Below are 18,820 nucleotides of genomic sequence, written 5' to 3' on the forward strand. Positions count from 1 at the left end.
ACTCGTTGGTGATCAATAATGGAAGCTCCATCTTTCCTCATCAGAGAGGATACGCAGGAAGTAGTCTAGACTTATGCACGGGTCCTGGACTGCCCTCGAGACTCAGACGAAGACTACAGACCCTCACCCAGAAAACGCCCTGGTCGCCAGAATGTCAGGGTGAAGCCTTCAACGATATGGTCCTGTTCCCCATCCTACCCTATTTCCATGCCAGGCAGCCTTCCAGAACATTGGCAGCTGCAGATCTAGCAGCAAAAGCACGGAGGGAGCGATCGGCATGCCTGGGGGGCTTTTCGGGCTCAGCTGCTAGTGAGTTATTGGGCCTTGGGAAAGAGGCAGATTTGAACTTCGGTTTTTCCTCCCTTGTAAAAGTTGGATGATATGATCTCCTTCCTGGGGCTTTGTGAGGATGAAATAAGATCAGAAATGACCTCTACCTACCACCACTTCTTACCTCTCCATGCCTCAGCTTTTCTGTCTGTCCAATGGGGACAATATAAGACTCTACTTTTGTTTTGGGTGTTTTTTTTTTTTTTTAGAGATTTTATTTATTTATTTGACAGAGACGGGGGTGAGAGAACAGAAGTAGGAGGGAGGGGCAGAGGGAGAGGAAGAAGCAGACTCCCCACCGAGCAGGGAGCCCAACATGGGGCTCAATCCCAGGACCCCTAGATCACGACCTAAGCCCTTCTTTCTGTTTATTTTTTTTAAGTTTATTTATTTATTTGGGGCACCTGGGTGGTTCAGTGGTTGAGCATCTGCCTTTGGCTCAGGGTGTGATCCCCGGGTCCAGGATCGAGTTCCACATCAGGGAGTCTGCTTCTCCCTCTGCCTGTGTCTCTGCCTCTCTCTGTGTGCCTCTCATGAATAAATAAAATATTTTTTTAAAGTTTGTTTTATTTATTTTTAGTAATCTCTATGCTCAACGTGGGGCTCAAACTCACGACCCTGAGATCAAGAGTCACAAGCTCTTCTGACTGAGCCAGCTAGCCCCCCCAAAGTTCCCCTTCTGAAGGTGGTGGTCGGGATTAAATGAGGTGACAGATGGAAAACACTCAGACCAGCACCTGCCATATTCTGAGTGCTCAGGAAATTTTAGCAGCTGTTGTCATAACTTTCATAACTACTAAAATCACTTATTTTTTCCAAAATTAATTAATTCAATAGTAATTAAAATTAACATTAAATTATTACTATTGTTGGGATGCCTGGGTGGCTTGGCGGTTTAACACCTGCCTTCACCTAGGGTATGATCCTGGAGACCTGGGATCAAGTCCTGCGTCGGGCTCCCTGCATGGGGCCAGCTTCTCCCCTCTCTGACTGTGTCTCTGCCTCTCTCTCTCTCTCTCTCGTGAATAAATAAATAACATATTAAAAAATAAATTATTACTATTGTTATTGAAGTACTACTACTATTTTAATAACCAAAGCAATTTCTAGCCTTCAGATAAAGGATCAGAAGTTTGAGAACAGGGATCCCTGGGTGGCTCAGCAGTTTAGCACCTGCCTTTGGCCCAGGGCGTGATACTGGAGTCCCAGGATTGAGTCCCATGTTGGGCTCCCTGCATGGAGCCTGCTTCTCCCTCTCCCTATGTCTCTGCCTCGCTCTCTCTGTGTCTCTGATGAATACATTTTTTTAAATCTTTTTTTAAAGATTTTATTAATTTATTCATAGAGATACAGAGAGAAAGAGAGAGGCAGAGACACAGGCAGAGGGAGAAGCAGGCTCCATGCAGAGAGCCCGACGTGGGACTCGATCCAGTGTCTCCAGGATCATGCCCTGGGCTGCAGGCGGCGCTAAACAGCTGTGCCACTGGGGCTACCCCCCCACCCTTTAAAAAAAAAAAGTTTGAGAACAATGCAGTGCCTGGTGGCTCAGTTGGTTAAGTGTCCAACTCTTGACTTGGGCTCAGGTCATGATCTCAGGGTTAAGGAATTAAGTCCTGTGTTGGGCTCCAAGTTGAGTGCGGAGCCTCCTCAAAATTCTCTCTTCCTCTCCCTCTGCCCTGTCTACTGCTTGCTCTCTCTCAAAAAAAAAAAAAAAAAAAAAAAAGTTTGAGAACAAGACCATTATACCTTACCAACAGGGTAATGACGCTACTTCAAATTTACCTACTTTGATTAGAGAAGTTGACAGGATTCCCAGGCTGCCATAATACAAATTGTTCTCCCGAGTTAAAACTGCCAGTTCATATTCATCTAGGAAAAAAAACGAACAACACAGAACAACATTGAAATGAGGGTCATTTCAATGGACAAAAGTATAAAAAGTATAGAAAGCTTAACAAAAAATTACCCCAGATTCCACCATATGGACCAGGGGTCAGCAAACATCTTCTGTAAAGGACCAGATGGTAAATATTTTCTGCTCTTCTGGTCATGTGATATGTTTATAATGTTTAACTCTGTGAAAACAGCTAGAGACAACTTGTAAATGAATGGGCGTGATTTTGTTCCAATAAAACTTTATTTACAAAAACAGGTGGTGGGCCACATTTGGCCCTTGGGCCATGGTTTGCTGACCTCTGACTTAGATAACCCCGGTTAAATGTTTTAGGAAACATCTTTTCTGGTAGTCTTGTATTCGTGGCATCATATTCTGGAACTCTCTCAAGCTTTCTAAGAAAAAAACTTAATTGTCTTCTTTTGTGTGTATGAATGTACCCCAACGGGACTATAACTGATTTACCCAGTCCTCCATGGATGGACATTGAGGTTGTTTTTGGTCTTTGGGGACACAAAGTTTCAAGGAACATGGGACACCATTAAAAGTTTCTGTGAAAAGGTCAACCGAATCCAGTGCATATTTTAATTATTTAAAAAAAAGAAGGGAAGCTTTCAGAAAGAGCAAGGCTTAAGTTGAAACTTGGGGAAAGCATCTGGTGTAGAAAAGCAGAAGTGTGTTTGCAGAGCAAGGAGCTAATGAACCCAGCTCAGGGCTTCCCAACCTTGGCCTGAGGTTTGGGACCAGATTCTTCTTTCGGGGGTGTTGGGGGGCGCCCCGTGTTATTGTAGGATGCTGGGCAGCATCCTGGGCCGCCACCCAGTGGCTGCTGATAGCTCATCCCCAGATCAGACAACCACAGTTGTCCCAGGTTGAGGAAATGTGGGGTTGCTATTCAACAGGTATAACGTTTCAGGGGTGCAGGATGAGTCCGTTCTAGAGCTCGGCTGTGTGTCATGTCTGTAGTTAATACTGCACCGGACACTTCACGATTTGTTAAGAAGGCAGATCTCCTGTTAACGTGTTCTCACCACAGTGGAATAGAACATGAGGTGTAGTGGAAGAGGTGGATGACAGAGGGAGTCACACTGTGACAGGACGCCACTTACGTACAAGCAAATGATCTGTGCGATGCTATGTTCTCAGCAGGTCCATATTTAGTACATGCTGTGTGTCTTTCAACGGGGTGTCTTTCTCCCCGAATTCCTAACCAGGTTTACCTCCAGGGAGCCAAAGAGGACCTGGGTTTAGGGAGCCACTCCAAGGGACTTTATTTTTTCTATTTTTATTATATATATATCTTTTTTTTTTAATTTATTTATGATAGTTACAGAGAGAGAGAGAGAGGCAGAGACACAGGCAGAGGGAGAAGCAGGCTCCATGCACCGGGAGCCCGACGTGGGATTCGATCCCGGGCCTCCAGGATCGCGCCCTGGGCCAAAGGCAGGTGCCAAACCGCTGCGCCACCCAGGGATCCCAATTATATATATTTCTTAAGAGACAGAGAGTGAGCAGGGTCGGGGGGACAGAGGGAGAGGGAGAGAATGACTCTCATGCAGATAGTGGAGTCTGATGTGGGTCTCGATCTCACATCCCCGAGATCATGACCTAAGCCAAAATCAAGAGGCAGGTGCGTAACAGGTGCGTAACTGACTAAACCACCCAGGAGTCCCAAGGGATTTTAACTGTACTTGTGATATTAAAAAATAACAATAATAATTTAAAGGGCCATGCACTACTAGTTTTAATTATAAGAACATTTTATATCATGAATTTCTGTAACTCTAAGTTCATTTTAAGATTTTTTAAAAAATTTATTTATTCATGAGAGACACAGAGAGAGAGGCAGAGACACAGGTAGAGAGAGAAGCAGGTTTCACGCAGGAAGCCCAACGTGGGACTCGATCCCGGGTCCCCAGGATCACACCCTGGGCTGAAGGCAGCACTAAACCGCTGAGCCACCCAGGCTGCCCTCTAAGTTCATTTTAAACAGCTACAGGGACATAGTTGGGAGGATATAACATGATGATCAGCAAACAGGGGAGACACTGACTTAGCACCCAAGTGACACCCCCGACCCCCCGCCCTCAGTGTGTCTCACTATTTGCCTCTAAGTTTCCAACTTGGGAGCTGCCGGGGGAGAAATATTAGTCTGGTGAAGTTCATCTTTCAGGACAGCAGCAGGACATTTTAGTACCAAAGAAAGCCTGAGATGCCGGCGCCTGTGGGGGCTCAGTCGGTTAAGCATCTGCTTTCAGCTCAGGTCGTGATCGTGTGGTCCTGGGACTGAGCCCCATGTTGGGCTCCCTGCTCCCCGGGGAGCCTGCTTCTCCCTCTCCCTTTGCCTCTCCCCTGCTTATGCTCGCTCTCTATGTCAACTATTTATTTATTTAAATAAAATCTTTAAAAAAAAAAAAGAAAAGAAATCCTGAGATGCCATCTGTTATAGGTTGAAATGTCCTCTCCAAAAAAGATCCTAACCCCCAGGACCTCAGAAGGTGACTGTATTTGGAGATCAGCTCTTTACAGAGATGATTCAGTTAAAACGAGGTAATCAAAGTACTTCCTAACCCAGGATGACTGGTGTCTTTGTAAAAAGGGGGTTGTTTGGACACAGCTGTGCACAGAGGGAGCACATGGTGGTGAGGACAGCCGCCTGGAAGCCAGGGAAACAGGCCTGGGGCAGATCCTTCCCTGGAGCCTATGCAGGGAGCACAGCCCTGCTGACAACCTTGACTTCAGACTTCTGGCTTCCAGAACCATAACAGTTTGGGGGCATTTGTTGTAGTGGCCCCAGAAAGCCAACACCCAATTCATATTTCACTTCATGGTGAAAAGGTACAAAAGTTTATGCCAAGAGTTTTCCTCAAATGTGAGACAATCACATTTTGGTTCAGGTCTTGTTTGGTGTGGTTTGGTTTTGGCTGGACTGGATCTAGCAGGTCAGTGGTTAGTAAGCCCGGTATAAGGCACTTCTAGAAAGCTACCCATAGGTTGGGCACGCACTGGCAGCCACGCTGTAGATGGTGACGTTGGCCTCAGAAATGGAAGAGAGCAAGGTGTGGGGTTCTTCTTTCACCTGGACAGGGTAAACCAGCTGACCTGTGAGACAATAGGGCAGAGTCGTGAGCAAAGGGACCCTCACTGCTGAAAGGCTGAGCAATCCCCGCCGCCTGCCCCAACCCTTAGTGCATGACTCACACGATGCAGAATGGAGGGAAACACAGCACCAAGGTGCTCGGCTGTAAGAGCATCGTGCAGAATGAGCTTGGGTTCGAGAAAACCAACCCTGTGTGCCCCATGGGACAGGAATGCAGCACATCGTTGGCTGCAGGGTTCACAGAAAATGCTGTCTTGCACAGCATGGAATGCCTTTTGCTATATGGGCAGCGTGTAAGGAATAAGAGCTTCCCTTCTCAAATGAGCTCCCCAAATGGAGGGGAGCCCTGAGCCCTTCTCTTGCACGGGGCATGGGGCATGGTGTTCAAGTGGCCTGGCTGGTGCTCTTGCAGCCACACCTGTGTCCAAGGGCCTCCCTGGTGGTATCCCTTCCCTGGGCAGGGTGGAGGGGCTGCTGTTTGCTTCTCATCTCGTGCTGGCTGGCGGGCAGGGGCTCACGCAGTGTGGGCGTTGCCCCGATTCCTCAGCGAGGCAGCCAGAGGTGCTGTGCCATTTCCCGAGTTCTCTCTGGCCAGGGGAAGTCCAAGTGGGCAGCCCCGAGTGACGTCCCAGAGTTGCTAACCTTGGCACCCAAACAAGACCTGTGGTTCCTGGAGGGGAGACTTGGGGCTCTGCCCTGGGTGACTGGAGGGTGACTTTCAGAACCTGCCCACGCGGCCCTAAAGACTCCAGGAAGTGGAAACTGGGGCAGGGAGAGAGATGGATGCAGTGAGGGCCCCGAGAGTGAGAACGGGCTGGTCCCCATCTGCTCGAGGCAGGGGAGAGACAAACCAGCTGTGCTCTCCCCGCCCAGAGGGGGACCTGGGCTTGGGTCTCACTCACCTGAGTTTCTGGAAAGCAACAGGCTCCTCTCAAACCAGAAGATCAGGATGCCCTTCTGGCCGGGGGTGATGAGGATGTTAAGGGTCCCGTTGTAGTCAAAAGGCAGCCCGAAACTGAAGTTCAGGGGGTGTTCTGAGTAGCTGAACCTAGCCTAAGAGGAAAAGCCCCCGCATCTGGGCCCGAGAAAGAATCTGGGCTCAGCAGTAGCAGGGGGCTGCGTGCTTTGCTACTGGATATCCTGCAAACATTATCTGGGCCAGTGGGTCTCAGTTTGGGGTGATGCTGCCCCCAGGGGATGCTGGGCAGTGTCCGGGGACATGTGGGGCCATCAGAACTGGGGGTGCCCCTGGCAGGGAGTGGGTGAGGCCAGGGGTGCTGCTCTATACCCCACGGTGCCCAGGATGGCCCCAAAGAACTATTCCTCCCACAACATGCACAGTTCCCTGGGCTGGGGAGCCAGAGACCCAGCGCCCAGGGCAGGATGGATGGTGCCCCCAGCTCAGGCTGTGTCATGCACCTGCTGCCTCCGGTCCCCTGTCTTGAGGGGCTGAGCCACCTGGTGGCAGAGTAGCCAACTGAGGTGACATGCCCAACATGAAGGAGGGCAGCCTTGGATCGCTGACAGGTGAGGCCAGAGAAAGCGCTGAGCCGGAGAAAGCGTCCCTCCTCAAGGCTGCTGGGTCTGGTGTGGGACGCAGCTCACTGCAGAGGGAGCCCCAAACCAAAGGCTCCACCAGTTTCAGGCACTAGGGGGCCGAAAGTAAAGGGAGACTGGGAGTGGAAAAGTACTGGGTACTGAGCTCCACACAGAGAGAAACCTGCCCTGCAGCTCTCCTCCTCTGTGAGAAGGCGGAGGCACCTCAACGGGCCCTAAGAATGCAAAAGTGCAGGGAGTGAGCCTCGAGGGACACTGCAGTGCATCGACACCCACCCCATCTCTGGAGTATGGAGACCTGCCAGCCAAAGCCTGTGGGCAGGCTGGGAAATCATGCATAGCCTGCAACCCTGGACGCTGCGGTCACTCCGGAGCAGGGCAAGGCCCCGGGCACTTCAGGCAAATGAGGGCACTCTGGGCAGGGACAGGACCTAGCAGAGGGTGGGGGCTTCAGCCATGCAGGTCAGCCCAGCATCTTCCTGACTGCAGGGCTCCCCGAAACTCCAGAGCTGCACATCCTACCTGGGTGCTGACCGTACTTAATCTTTTTCTGCCTTAATCATTTTTATTCAAATGTGGTTTACGTGGACTGACTCGTCTTCTTAACTTAGTCTTATTCTAAATGATATCTGTGAGGTCACAAGTTTCATGTACTGATTTTCTGAATACACATGAAAATAATCACTAAACAAAGACTTCAACACGAAGCATTTACAGCCATCTTGTCAGCGATATGTGCATCAAACTTTGTATTTTATCCCTAGTGTTCAGCACAGTGCTTAGCACCTCCTAGACACTACGTAAATATTGCCAAGTGCATGACTGTATCAGCAAATGAGAGGGGGAGGGGAGTGGTGGGTGTGTGAGTGGGTAGATGGGTGCATGGATGAACAGGTAGGTGCACAGGTGGGTGGATGAATGGATGGATAAGTAGGTAAATGGATGGATGGAAGGATGAAGGATGGATGGATGGATGGATGGTTGGATAAGTAGCTAAGATATATGGATGGGTGGATGGATGGTAGGATGGATAGATGGATGAATAAATGGATACATGAATGGATAGATGAAAACCTAGATGGATTTCAGATATGAAAATCCAAGTGTGTAACATAAAGACTCCTAACTCTGGGAAACGAACTAGGGGTGGTGGAAGGGGAGGAGGGCGGGGGGTGGGGGTGAATGGGTGACGGGCACTGAGGGGGGCACTTGACGGGATGAGCACTGGGTGTTATTCTGTATGTTGGCAAATTGAACACCAATAAAAAATAAATTTATTATAAAAAAAAAAGAAAATCCAAGTGTGTGACTCTTAACAAAAACCTGGCTTGGGGCAAAGGTCACTTAAACCTTTCTTCCCAGTCCAAAGTTACTCACCTTCCCTTGATCAATGAGAAGCAGCCCAACCTGTGACAAGGAGTGAAAGTAGAAGATCCCACCCAAAGACCCGACTAGTTCTGCCTGTGAAACAAACAAAAAACATCACATATGAATAAACCATTAAGGAGTTTGATTTAAACTCCAAATTACCTCATAAGCCAGAATGAGGGAAAGTCTTTTTAGTTACGATCTATTTCCCCTCTATGGAAATGTAGCATGTAGGACAGAACCTTGAATGAAAATACCTTGGTTTGGGGATGTTGGGAGGAAGTGGTGTGACCTCAGACTGCTAGACGCCTGCTTAAAGCCTTCACTCCTGCTGAGATTCCTTATTTTTGGTGGGTCTGCAAAGTGCCCAGAAGCCAAGTTGGAGCATGAGGCCACAGGCCCTATTCTAGGGACAGTGGGCTAGCCCAGCTGGCTGCCTCCAGACATCTTTCAGGTAAGAGGGAGAAAGACTGCTGTTTTAAGCCTCTTGGGTTCCTAGGGGGAGTTTTCCATCATAAACAGTGTTGTGGACTGAATTGCGTCTTCCCCCAATGTTCATATGTTCAAGTCCTAACACCTGCCTTAGTCCATGTTGGCTGCTCTCACAAAGTGCCACAGACAGAGTAGCTTAGAGACAATACAAGTTCGTTGCTCACAGTTGTGGAGGGCTGGAAATCTGAGATCAAGGTGCCAGCACAGCCAAGAGAGGGCCTGCTTCTGGGTTATGTTCTTCTTACTGTGTTCCCACATGGCAGAAGGAGGCTAGCAAACTCTCCATGGCTCCCTCTTTCAGAAGGGCACTGGTCCCATTCACTGGGACTCCATCTTCATACTCTAAACACTCCTGGGGCACCTGGATGGCTCAGTGGTTGAGCCTTTGCCTTCAGCTCAGGGCGTGATCCCAGGGTCCTAGGACTGAGTCCAACATCAGGGTCCCCTCAGGGAGTCTGCTTCTCCCTCTGCCTATGTCTCTGCCTCTCTGTCTCTCATGAATAAATTAATAAAATTTTTAAAAAATAAATAAACATGCCCAAAGGCTCCAACTCCTAATACAATCACATCAGGCATTAGAATGGCAACATATAAATTTGAGAGGGGGAGACAAACATTCAAATTAGCCCCCCGTGGGATGGCCCTTGGGGGTGGGGCCTGTGGGAACTACGTAGGTTTAGATGAAGTCATGAGGGTGGGGCCCCAATGATGAGGTTAGTGCCTTTATAAGAAGAGACACCTGGAGCCCCTGGGTGGCTCAGTGGCTGAGTGTCTGCTTTCAGTTCAGATCACAAGCCGGGGTCCTGGGATGGAGCCCTGTATCAGGCTCCCTGCTCAGTGGGGAGTCTGCTTCTCCCTCTCCATCTGCTCCAGCTATCTCTCTCAAATAAAGAAAATATATTAAAAGGAAGACGAGATACCAAGCATTCTCTCTTCGTCAGGTGAGGACACAGTAAGAAGGTGGCCATTTGCAAGCCAGGAAGAGAGCCCTTACCAGGAGCTAAATCCCCTATTATCTTGATCTTGGACTTTCCAGCCTCCAGAACTATGAGAAATAAATTTCCATTGTTTAAGTCACCCAGATCGTGGCATCTGTTACGGTGGCACAAGCTGACCAAGACATATGGTCAATCCATCCCAGCTGGCATGGGTTGCTGGGCTTCCCAGTGGCCTGCTCATCACCTCCCCAGCAGACACCCCAACTCCTTCCCTGCTGGTGGAACTCCAAGGGGATGAATCATGACTACTCAGGAGTCTCAACCCTCTGGCCTCGAAAACAACAATAACCCCACGTACGTGCACACACACGTACACATTCGCACACACAGCAGATAGACTGTTGTATTTATAACTGGTGTTTGAGTGAGAGGACATCAAGGAGAAGAGTAAACTTCACACAGGAGGAATGCCTTTTCAGTTGTACTGAGGACGGTTGGATTGTGTTGGGTGGAATTATGGCCTTGTTAGTGTCTTTATTTGGAGAGTATGGTTGAAGGAGATGCGGATGGCTGCCACAGCAACAAGGGGTGGACTTGTGTTGGTTCATTTTGTGTGTCAGCTGGACTGAGCTAAGGGATGTCCAGGTAGCTGGTAAGACATTATTTCTGTGTGTGTTTGTGAGGGTGACTCTGGAAGAATCATTTGATTCAGTAGACCCAGTGAAGATCACTCTCACTGGTGTGGGCGGGCATCACTCAATCCACTGGGGTCCTGCATAGAAGGAAGAAGGGGAGGTAAGGTGTGAATCTGAGATCTCTCACATTGAGCTGGGATGCCCACGTCCTCCTGCCCTCAGACATCAGAGCTTCTGTTCTTGGGCCTTCAGATGCCAGGACTTACACCAGTGGTTCCCTGGTCCTTCAGCCTTTGTACTTAAAGGGAACTATGGAACCAGACTTTCTGGTTCTCCAGCCCACATATGGCAGATTGTGCGGCTTCTCTGTCCCTTAACCACGTGAATCAATTCCTATCACCTATTTGTCTATCTACCTACCTACCACCTATCAGTTTTTTTAGCCATGATTGTTTTCAACTAAGCGCACATGTTAACTCTGAGTCCTAGGCCTAATTTGGATGAAAATATGTGGTCACTTAGGTTCTAGGCTCCCTTGGGCCTCCTGGGCAGGGCAGAGAACCTGCATTTGGGACACTATGAATGCTCAAGAGCAGAGCAGACTCTTTCTGCTTTCCTTTACACATCCCTCCCAAGTGTTTGGGGACTCCGGACTCTCCCTGCATTAGAATAAAACTTTTTCATCTCTTTGAGCTCCCAAGGATCTCGTCCACTTCAGCATGTCCTCTCCCTCTTCTAAGGATACCAGTTGTTGGATTTAGGACCTGCTTTGATCCAGTATGATCTCCAGTATGATCAACGCAGTATGATCTCTGCGTTGGGCATGCAACCCACTATAAACCCATTTTGTCAATCTGCAAAGACCCTATTTCCAAGTAAGGTTACACTCTGTGCTTCTGGATGAGTATAATTTGGGGAGGGTGGGAACTGACCCAGGACAGTTCTCTCATCTGTGTAATTAGAATGATGATGGCACCTGATGGTACTGATCTTTGGCTGGGCCTGGGGTTAACTGAAGACTTTACCGTGGCACCAGGTTTATTTACATAAGTACTCCTTCTTTTTTTTTTTTTTTACACATAAGTACTCCCAAAAAACCTCCTATGACCTAGAATTTTCCCTACTCTCCCAGCGCCTTAGGCTCCTAAAGAGAGAAGAGCTCTTGTTCACACAGTGATAGCTAATTATTCCTACCATGCAGATTACTCCTACCATGCAGAAGATAAACATATATTTGTTTTTGTTGTTCACTTTTTTATCAAATTGAACATACCTGTTTTTCATAGGCAAACTTCTGATATCTGAATCCCCCATTGTTTGAGAAATATATGTTGGTCTGAGATATTTGATCTCCATGCAAATAAGCAAAAACTGAGTTACTTATATCCTGGAATAACACACACAGAGAACAGTCTCTTTAAAAGGAGATACAGGGTTAGAGGGGTTGGGGAAATATTATCTAAGGGTACAAGCTCGCAACCGGTAGATAAATAAGTTCGAGAGATCTAATGCACAGCATAGTGATTACAGATAACAATACCATATTAATACATTTCAATGTTGCTAAGAGATTCATCTTAATTGTTCTCATCACAAAAAGGCAATGATGATCATGTGATGGAGGTTTAAGTAATACTATGGTGGTCATCATATTGTGGCCTATAAATGTATCAAATCAACACACTGTACACCTTAAATTTATACATGGTTGTATCTCAATTATATCTCAACTGAAAATAAAGGAGATAGAGGCCCATGATCACACTCCTGGGCATTTATCCCAGAGATGAAAACTTATGTGCAGACAAAAATGAATGTTCATAGCAGCTTTATTAGTAATAACCAAAAAGTGGGAACAACCAAACCCACTCCGTGGAATATTATTTGATAAGAAGAGGGAATGGATTAGTTACACGCTATTGGTGGGTTGAGTCTCCAGAGCATTTTGTGAGAAAAGCTAATCCCCAGAGTTCGATATTGTACGATCCCATGTATAGATAGAACATTCTTGAAATGATGAGATTATAGAGATGGAAAATAGATTAGTGTATGCCAGGGGTTAGGGACAGCAGGGCAGGGATGTAAGGAGAGCTTTGGGGTCATTGAACAGTCTAGTGTTTTGAGGGCAGTAGTACTTCTGTGACTTCACACATGTGATAAATAACACAGAATTAGATCCACCCATTATTTCCAGGTCAGCTTCCCAGTTTCAGTTTTTTATTATAGTTACATAAGACAGAACCATTGGTGAAGGGGGTGTGGGACTTCCTGTACGGTCTATAAATATTTCATAATAACAAGTTTAAAAAAGGAAGGTAGGTGGATATATTCCTAATGTGTCAGCCAGGTGATCCCATTATCTCAGGTCCTCTTCTGAACCCTGAGGAAGGGACACTGCCCAGGTCCATCAAGGAACCTGATGCTCCAGCCTTCATGGATTACTCTGTCCATGTTTTCATTCATTATCTATGTTTAAAATAGAGTAAAAAATTGACGGTCTACTCACCACGCAAAAGGGATGTCCACTATAACAACAGTTGTCACCAGAAACATGTGAAACAGGGTGTTCTATACCTAAAAGGACAAGATCATTGTAAAAAACATGAGTTTCCAGGACACCTGGCTGGCTCAGTCAGTGGAGCATGTGACCTTTCATCTTGGGGTCAGGAGTGCAAGCCCTATGTTGGGCATGCAACCCACTATAAACAAACCAACCAACCAGCCAACAAACCATGAGTTCCCTAAATTTCAGGGGAAAATATAAAGCAGGGTTTCTCGACCTTGACACTACTGACATTTGCGTCCAGATTGTTGTTGGTTGAGGGGCTGTCCTGTGTGCACTATACTATGTCTCTGCTAACTGGATGCCAGAAGCATCCTCCCCCAGTCTTAACAACTAAAGATATCTCCAGATATTGCCAGGTATCATCTGGAGGGCATTCCTGTCACAGTTGAGATCCAATGGTTTTGTGGGAACTCTTAGGACTCTGCCAAAATGGCAGGAAGGGCTCCTTTCTCTTAGGGAGGCATTCTTTTTTAATTCTATTGTAAAAGCAGAAGCTTCAGCTCCAAATAAAATATACACGTGGCCAACAAGACAGGAAAAGATGCTCTCAACATCACTGATCATCTCTGATCAGTCACCCATCTCTGTGGGTGGCCCCCCACAGAGAATGACCTGGCCTTACAGGTCAGCAGTGGTGGGGTTGAGAAACCTTGAACTGACTCCTTTCTTTTATTTTTTAGGTTTTTTAAAAATTATGATTTTATTTATTTAAGAAGGAGGGGGCCTTAAAAAGTAACGAGCTGCTGACACACACTAAAATGGGGAGGAAGCTCCAAAACACGATGCTCAGCAAGAGAAGCCAGCACAAAAAAAGTCACAGAGTGTGTGATTCCACGTGTGTGAGATGTCCAGACAGGCTCATCCAGATAGACAGGAAGAGGGTGTGTGGTTGTCAGGGGCTGGGAAGGGGGTGGGATATGACTGTTGATGGGGATGGTCTTTCTTCTTGGGGTGATGGAATGTTCTGGAACTAGATAGTGGTGATAGTTGCACAACACTGTGAATGTACTAAATGCCGCTGAATTGTACACTTTAAAATGGTTAAAATGGTCAGTTTTATGTGAGTGTTATACCCTCCCCCAAAAAAGGAAAAAGAGGCATGAAGTGTGAGAGAGAAAAGAACTGACGTGGAGGTCAGGAGGGGGATGGAGGACTGGACAGCAAAGCAAGAGCAAGCTCATGGGTGAATTTTGGAGGGAGGGATAGAGAGGGAGGAAGTTGGGAGGGCTAGGAGGCAGTTTGGCTGAGGGGGGTCGGTTCTGCTGAGAATGGATGGACTCGAGGTTTGGAGGCAGCTGCACGTTTGGTGTGGATGTGACAATTGAAGACATGGCCCCCAGATCGGTCAGAGCAGGTGTCTGTGGCTTGTTACTACAGACCCCAACAGGGATCCCTGGGTGGTGCAGCGGTTTGGCGTCTGCCTTTGGCCCAGAGCGCGATCCTGGAGCCCCGGGATCGAATCCCACGTTGGGCTCCCGGTGCATGGAGCCTGCTTCTCCCTCTGCCTGTGTCTCTGCCTCTCTCTCTCTCTCTTTCTCTCTGTGTGTGTGTGACTATCATAGATAAATAAAAATTAAAAAAAAACTACAGACCCCAACAGAAGCCCTGGGGGCCCACTCCACCTGGGTTAGGTACCTTCTCTACCTGCCCACCTGACACTGCACTTGTGCCCAGTTCCCGCACCCCCTACCTCCCACCCCAGGCACCATTCACTCAGCATCATCCGGTCACTTGGTTGTTGAGAGTCATGTCCAAACTAAGGTGTGGCTCCTCTGCTGTGCTTCTCTGTCCCTCCTGGGGACTGTCAGCCCCTCACCTGCCAGGGTTCAGCAAGCACCTGGCAGGGAGGGCACTGGCTGGGCAAGGTTCCCCTTCCTGGGATCCACAATCTTTCGCCAAAACCAATGTAAGTGAAGCAAAAGAATAAGGAACGAATTGCCAGATGGTGATCGACTAACCCTTGTGGCTCTCGACTGAGGAGATTTTGGCTCCCAGTGAACACTGGGTGACATCTGGGCACATTTGTGGTGTTAGGATGCAGTGGGAGAGAGGTGCTCCTGGCAGGGGGGTGGATGGGGCCAGGGCTGCTGCCCCGCATCCCTACAGTGACCAGGGAGGCCCCCCACAGAGAATGACCTAGCCCTAAATGTCAGGGCTGGGGTTGAGAAACCTTGAACTGACCCCTTTCTTTTCTTTTCTGGTTTAAAAAAATTTTTTAAGATTTTATTTATTTAAGAAGGAGGGGGCAGGAACAGAGGGAGAGAAACAGGCAGACTCCACTGACAGCAGAACCTGGTGGGGGGCTCAATCTCATGACCCTGAAATCACAACCAGGGCTGAAATCAAGAGTCAGACGCCCAACCGTCTGAGCCCCCCTCAGGTGCCCCAAACTGACCCCTTTCTCATCACAATGGGTACCCGAACATCCTTTTCTAAAGAATGGCACCTCCCTTGTCTTCATTCTCGACCTCATCCCCTTGCCTCCTAGTGAGGCTCCTCTTCTTTCACTCTCTTCATGCGGCTTATCTTCTCTCCTATTCCCTGTCCCTAACGGGCAGTAGGTGAGACCGAATATTCTTATCTCTCAGCCTTGTCACCAAGCTTGTATGAGTCATTCCCGGCCTTCCTCCGTCCTCTCTGGCATCCACTCCAACGCAATTCTCATCAATGTCCTTGACTTACTCCAGTCACATCAGAGCAGGCTTTTGTGGTTTGTAACTACAGTCCCTGACACTAGGTTCCCTACAACCCTATATTCATTTGAGCCCTACGTTCAGCCCTACAACCAATATTCATTTGAATGAATATTGAATTCATTCATATTGAATGAATATTGAATTCATATTGAACTCATTCAATATTCATTTTGAATTTTAAAGGACGAGGCAGTGTCTTGGGGCACTACATCCAAGTAGTGGCATTGTTTGCATTTCGAAAATGAATAACCTGTTCTTGGATGTTGGCGGGTTGCAAAAAATATTTTTAAAAATACAAAACACATGTACCTATAGATGTGTTCCAGTAATTGGCTTCATAATTGTAAATATAGACTTTTCGACTGACTACTAACAGCAGTACTGAGCCAGCGATGTGTGCCGATGTTACTTCCGGTAGGCCAGCCTAGAAATAATGACACACAGAGTATCAGCAAGTGCATCCTTTCAGACAATTCGGGAAGTAAGACATTGAGATGCAGATTTAAGAAACCTGTGTGCCAGCAAGAGCTGTTTGGTTCCTAGGTGTTGGGAACTGAATATTTGGGGTCAGCTGGAACAGAAACTGAGAGCCTGGAATTGGTGTTTGGTGCCCTCGGATACCTCCTCCTTCCTTATCGATTCTCCTTCTTCCTTATCAAAACTTTCTCTGAGGATAAAGCCTAAAGTGTAAATCATGGACGATGAAAATACATGATAAGCGTGTTGCTTATAAGAGAAACCTTGGCATTTGAATAGATGGCAAAGCCTTCTTTAGTGTAGGGGCCAGTGGTATAATTTTTCAAGATGTTACTGAGAGAGTAAATAAAGGTTTTTCTGTTTTTGTTTAGGACAATTTAGGGAGGCCCTGAGATTAGTGCACCTAATCTATCCATTCACAACACACAAACCATTACAAGGAGCATTTCCAACAACTCTTCTTTGGGGGGAGGGGGGAGCCTATCTTAGTAATAAGAGCAGAATAGAATCAACCCTTCTGGCTTAGAAATTGCTCTCAATGTCTTTACTTTGTAATGTAATATACTTTACATTGTAATATAAGCCCTCAAACTAACAAAAATGGACTAGTGTGATATTTCTAAACTGTATCTTCCACCAAATCTTACTTATGTTGAGAATCCTTCATATGATCCAGTAAAATAACTACCTTCATTGATGTAGGGATGGAAAGTGGAAGGAGACTACTTCTGAAATTATCTCTTGTGAAAAAAAGTCGTCTTCTGAAACAGACAATAAAAAGTTAAATTAGAACAATTTCACACAAGAAAAAAAGATGACATCAGGCATGCTAAAATGGTCTACTCAAACAAAATTCCTTTTTAAAAAACATTTATTTTAGGAGGGGTGCACATAGGAGCAGGAGAGAGAGGCAGAGGGAGAGAGAGCCCCATGTTTGGCTCCCCACTGAGCACGGAGCCAGACATGGGGTTCAATCTCATTACCCTGAGATGACAACCTGAGCCGAAATCAAGAGTCAGATGCCCAACTGAATGAACCACTCACGTGCCCTCCCTCCACCTTTTTAAAAATGAAATTTAGGGAACGCCTGGGTGGCTCAGCAGTTGAGCATCTGCCTTTAGCTTAGGGTGTGATCTCAGGATCTGGGATCGAGTCCCACATCAGGCTCCTTGCATGGAGTCTGCTTCTCCCTCTGCCTATGTCTCTGCCTCTTTCTCTCTGTGTCTCTCATGAATAAGTAAATAAAATCTTTTGAAAAAAACGACATTTAGGGCAGCCCCAGTGGCACAGTGGTTTAGCGCCACCTGCAGCTCAGGGTGTGATCTTGGAGACCTGGGATCGAGTCCCATGTCAGGTTCACTGCATGGAGCCTGCTTCTCCCTCTGCCTGTGTCTCTGTCTCTCATGAATAAATAAATAAAATATTTAAAAAATAAAAATAAAATAAAAAAATAAAAATGAGATTAGGTTAGGTTCTATCTATGTATTCAACTATCTATCATCTTTCATCTTTGCATGAATAAATCTCTATAGACCGGGTGTTTGACTTCTTGAAATAACATTTTTAAAAAGTCATGTCACTTGACCATGTCACATACAAAATTACATAAAATGTACATTAAGTGACAGCTTGCCTTACATAGGATGCACTCCACTTTTGTCACTTATACGGTTCTGATCCCACTAAAGTAAAAGGTTTCAGACCAGGAATGTGTATGCGTGAAAGAAACAATGTGTTCCCTCAGGCAGAAAACGTTTAAGAAGTGAAAGGCCATCCATGAACATGGTATATTGCTTCCTTCTCCAGATCTCTTTCTCCTGCTCCCTCCAGCAGAGTTTTATGGTTTTAGACAGAAAGGAATTGCTGAGTTAATTCTTATGCATCTTAAAGGTTTTGTTGCTATTCGGAATGATGCTTTTTCCTAACTGCCTTTTCTGAGCATCCATGGCTAGTTTATAAGAGAGGTGTTGATGTTTTCAATGTCTGTGCTGTATTTGGCCATCTTGCTACACTCAGTTGTTCCTTCTGGTAGCTGATACTCTTGGATTTGGCAAATGTTGTCTCTTCCTTTCCAATGTGTTTTACATTTCAAGTTTTTCTCCTGTCATATTGCACTGGCTGGGACCTTTGATATAAAGTTGAATGAAAATGATAGAATTCTCTGTTATTTTTACCTTTATTTTTTAAATTTTTTAAAAATTTTTATTTATTTATGATAGTCACAGAGAGAGAGAGAGAGAGGCAGAGACATAGTCAGAGGGAGAAGCAGGCTCCATGCACCGGGAGCCCGATGTGGGATTCGATCCCGGGTCTCCAGGATCGCGCCCTGGGCCAAAGGCAGGCGCCAAACCACTGCACCACCCAGGGATCCCTATTTTTACCTTTATATTGTCTCTTTTACAGGGTTGAACGCCTTCAGCAAGTATCCAGTTGACATCAAAATCAATAACACATTGGAGGCGAAAGGAACACTGAAGCATAAACTGTGGAATATTTTTTTACCTGTTTACTTATTTTTGGGTTTTATTTCTTTTTCTTTCTCTCTCTTTTTTTTAATAGGCACTATGTCCCACATGGAGCCCAATGTGGAGCTTGAACTCATGACCCTGAGATTGAGACTTGAGCTGAAATCAAGAGTCAGATGCTTAATGGCCTGAGCCAGCCAGGTGCCCTTGGGTTTTGTTTCTGTTTTAGAATCTGTCATTGAGGTGAGTTGTTTCTTCTTCTTCTTTCTTCTTTCTTCTTCTTTTCTTCTTCAAAGAGAGAA

General features: G+C 46.6%; 1 protein-coding gene across 9 annotated transcripts in view; it reads right to left on the bottom strand.

The window, feature by feature from the left end:
* Positions 1–18,820, bottom strand: part of CATSPERD (cation channel sperm associated auxiliary subunit delta) — a 52,489-nt gene that overhangs the window by 25,255 nt on the left and 8,414 nt on the right. For all 9 annotated transcript variants that reach the window (XM_072787676.1, XM_072787677.1, XM_072787674.1 and 6 more), the window contains 8 exons: positions 16,742–16,814; positions 15,886–16,000; positions 12,821–12,888; positions 11,588–11,701; positions 8,259–8,342; positions 6,227–6,377; positions 5,231–5,326; positions 2,117–2,199 (listed from right to left, as the gene is read on the bottom strand). In XM_072787676.1, coding sequence (XP_072643777.1) covers positions 2,117–2,199; positions 5,231–5,326; positions 6,227–6,377; positions 8,259–8,342; positions 11,588–11,701; positions 12,821–12,888; positions 15,886–16,000; positions 16,742–16,814 — 784 coding nt within the window. The remainder of the gene's footprint in view (positions 1–2,116; positions 2,200–5,230; positions 5,327–6,226; positions 6,378–8,258; positions 8,343–11,587; positions 11,702–12,820; positions 12,889–15,885; positions 16,001–16,741; positions 16,815–18,820) is intronic.

Source organism: Canis lupus, chromosome 19 (genome assembly GCF_048164855.1).
Source record: "Canis lupus baileyi chromosome 19, mCanLup2.hap1, whole genome shotgun sequence".
NCBI lineage: Eukaryota > Metazoa > Chordata > Mammalia > Carnivora > Canidae > Canis > Canis lupus.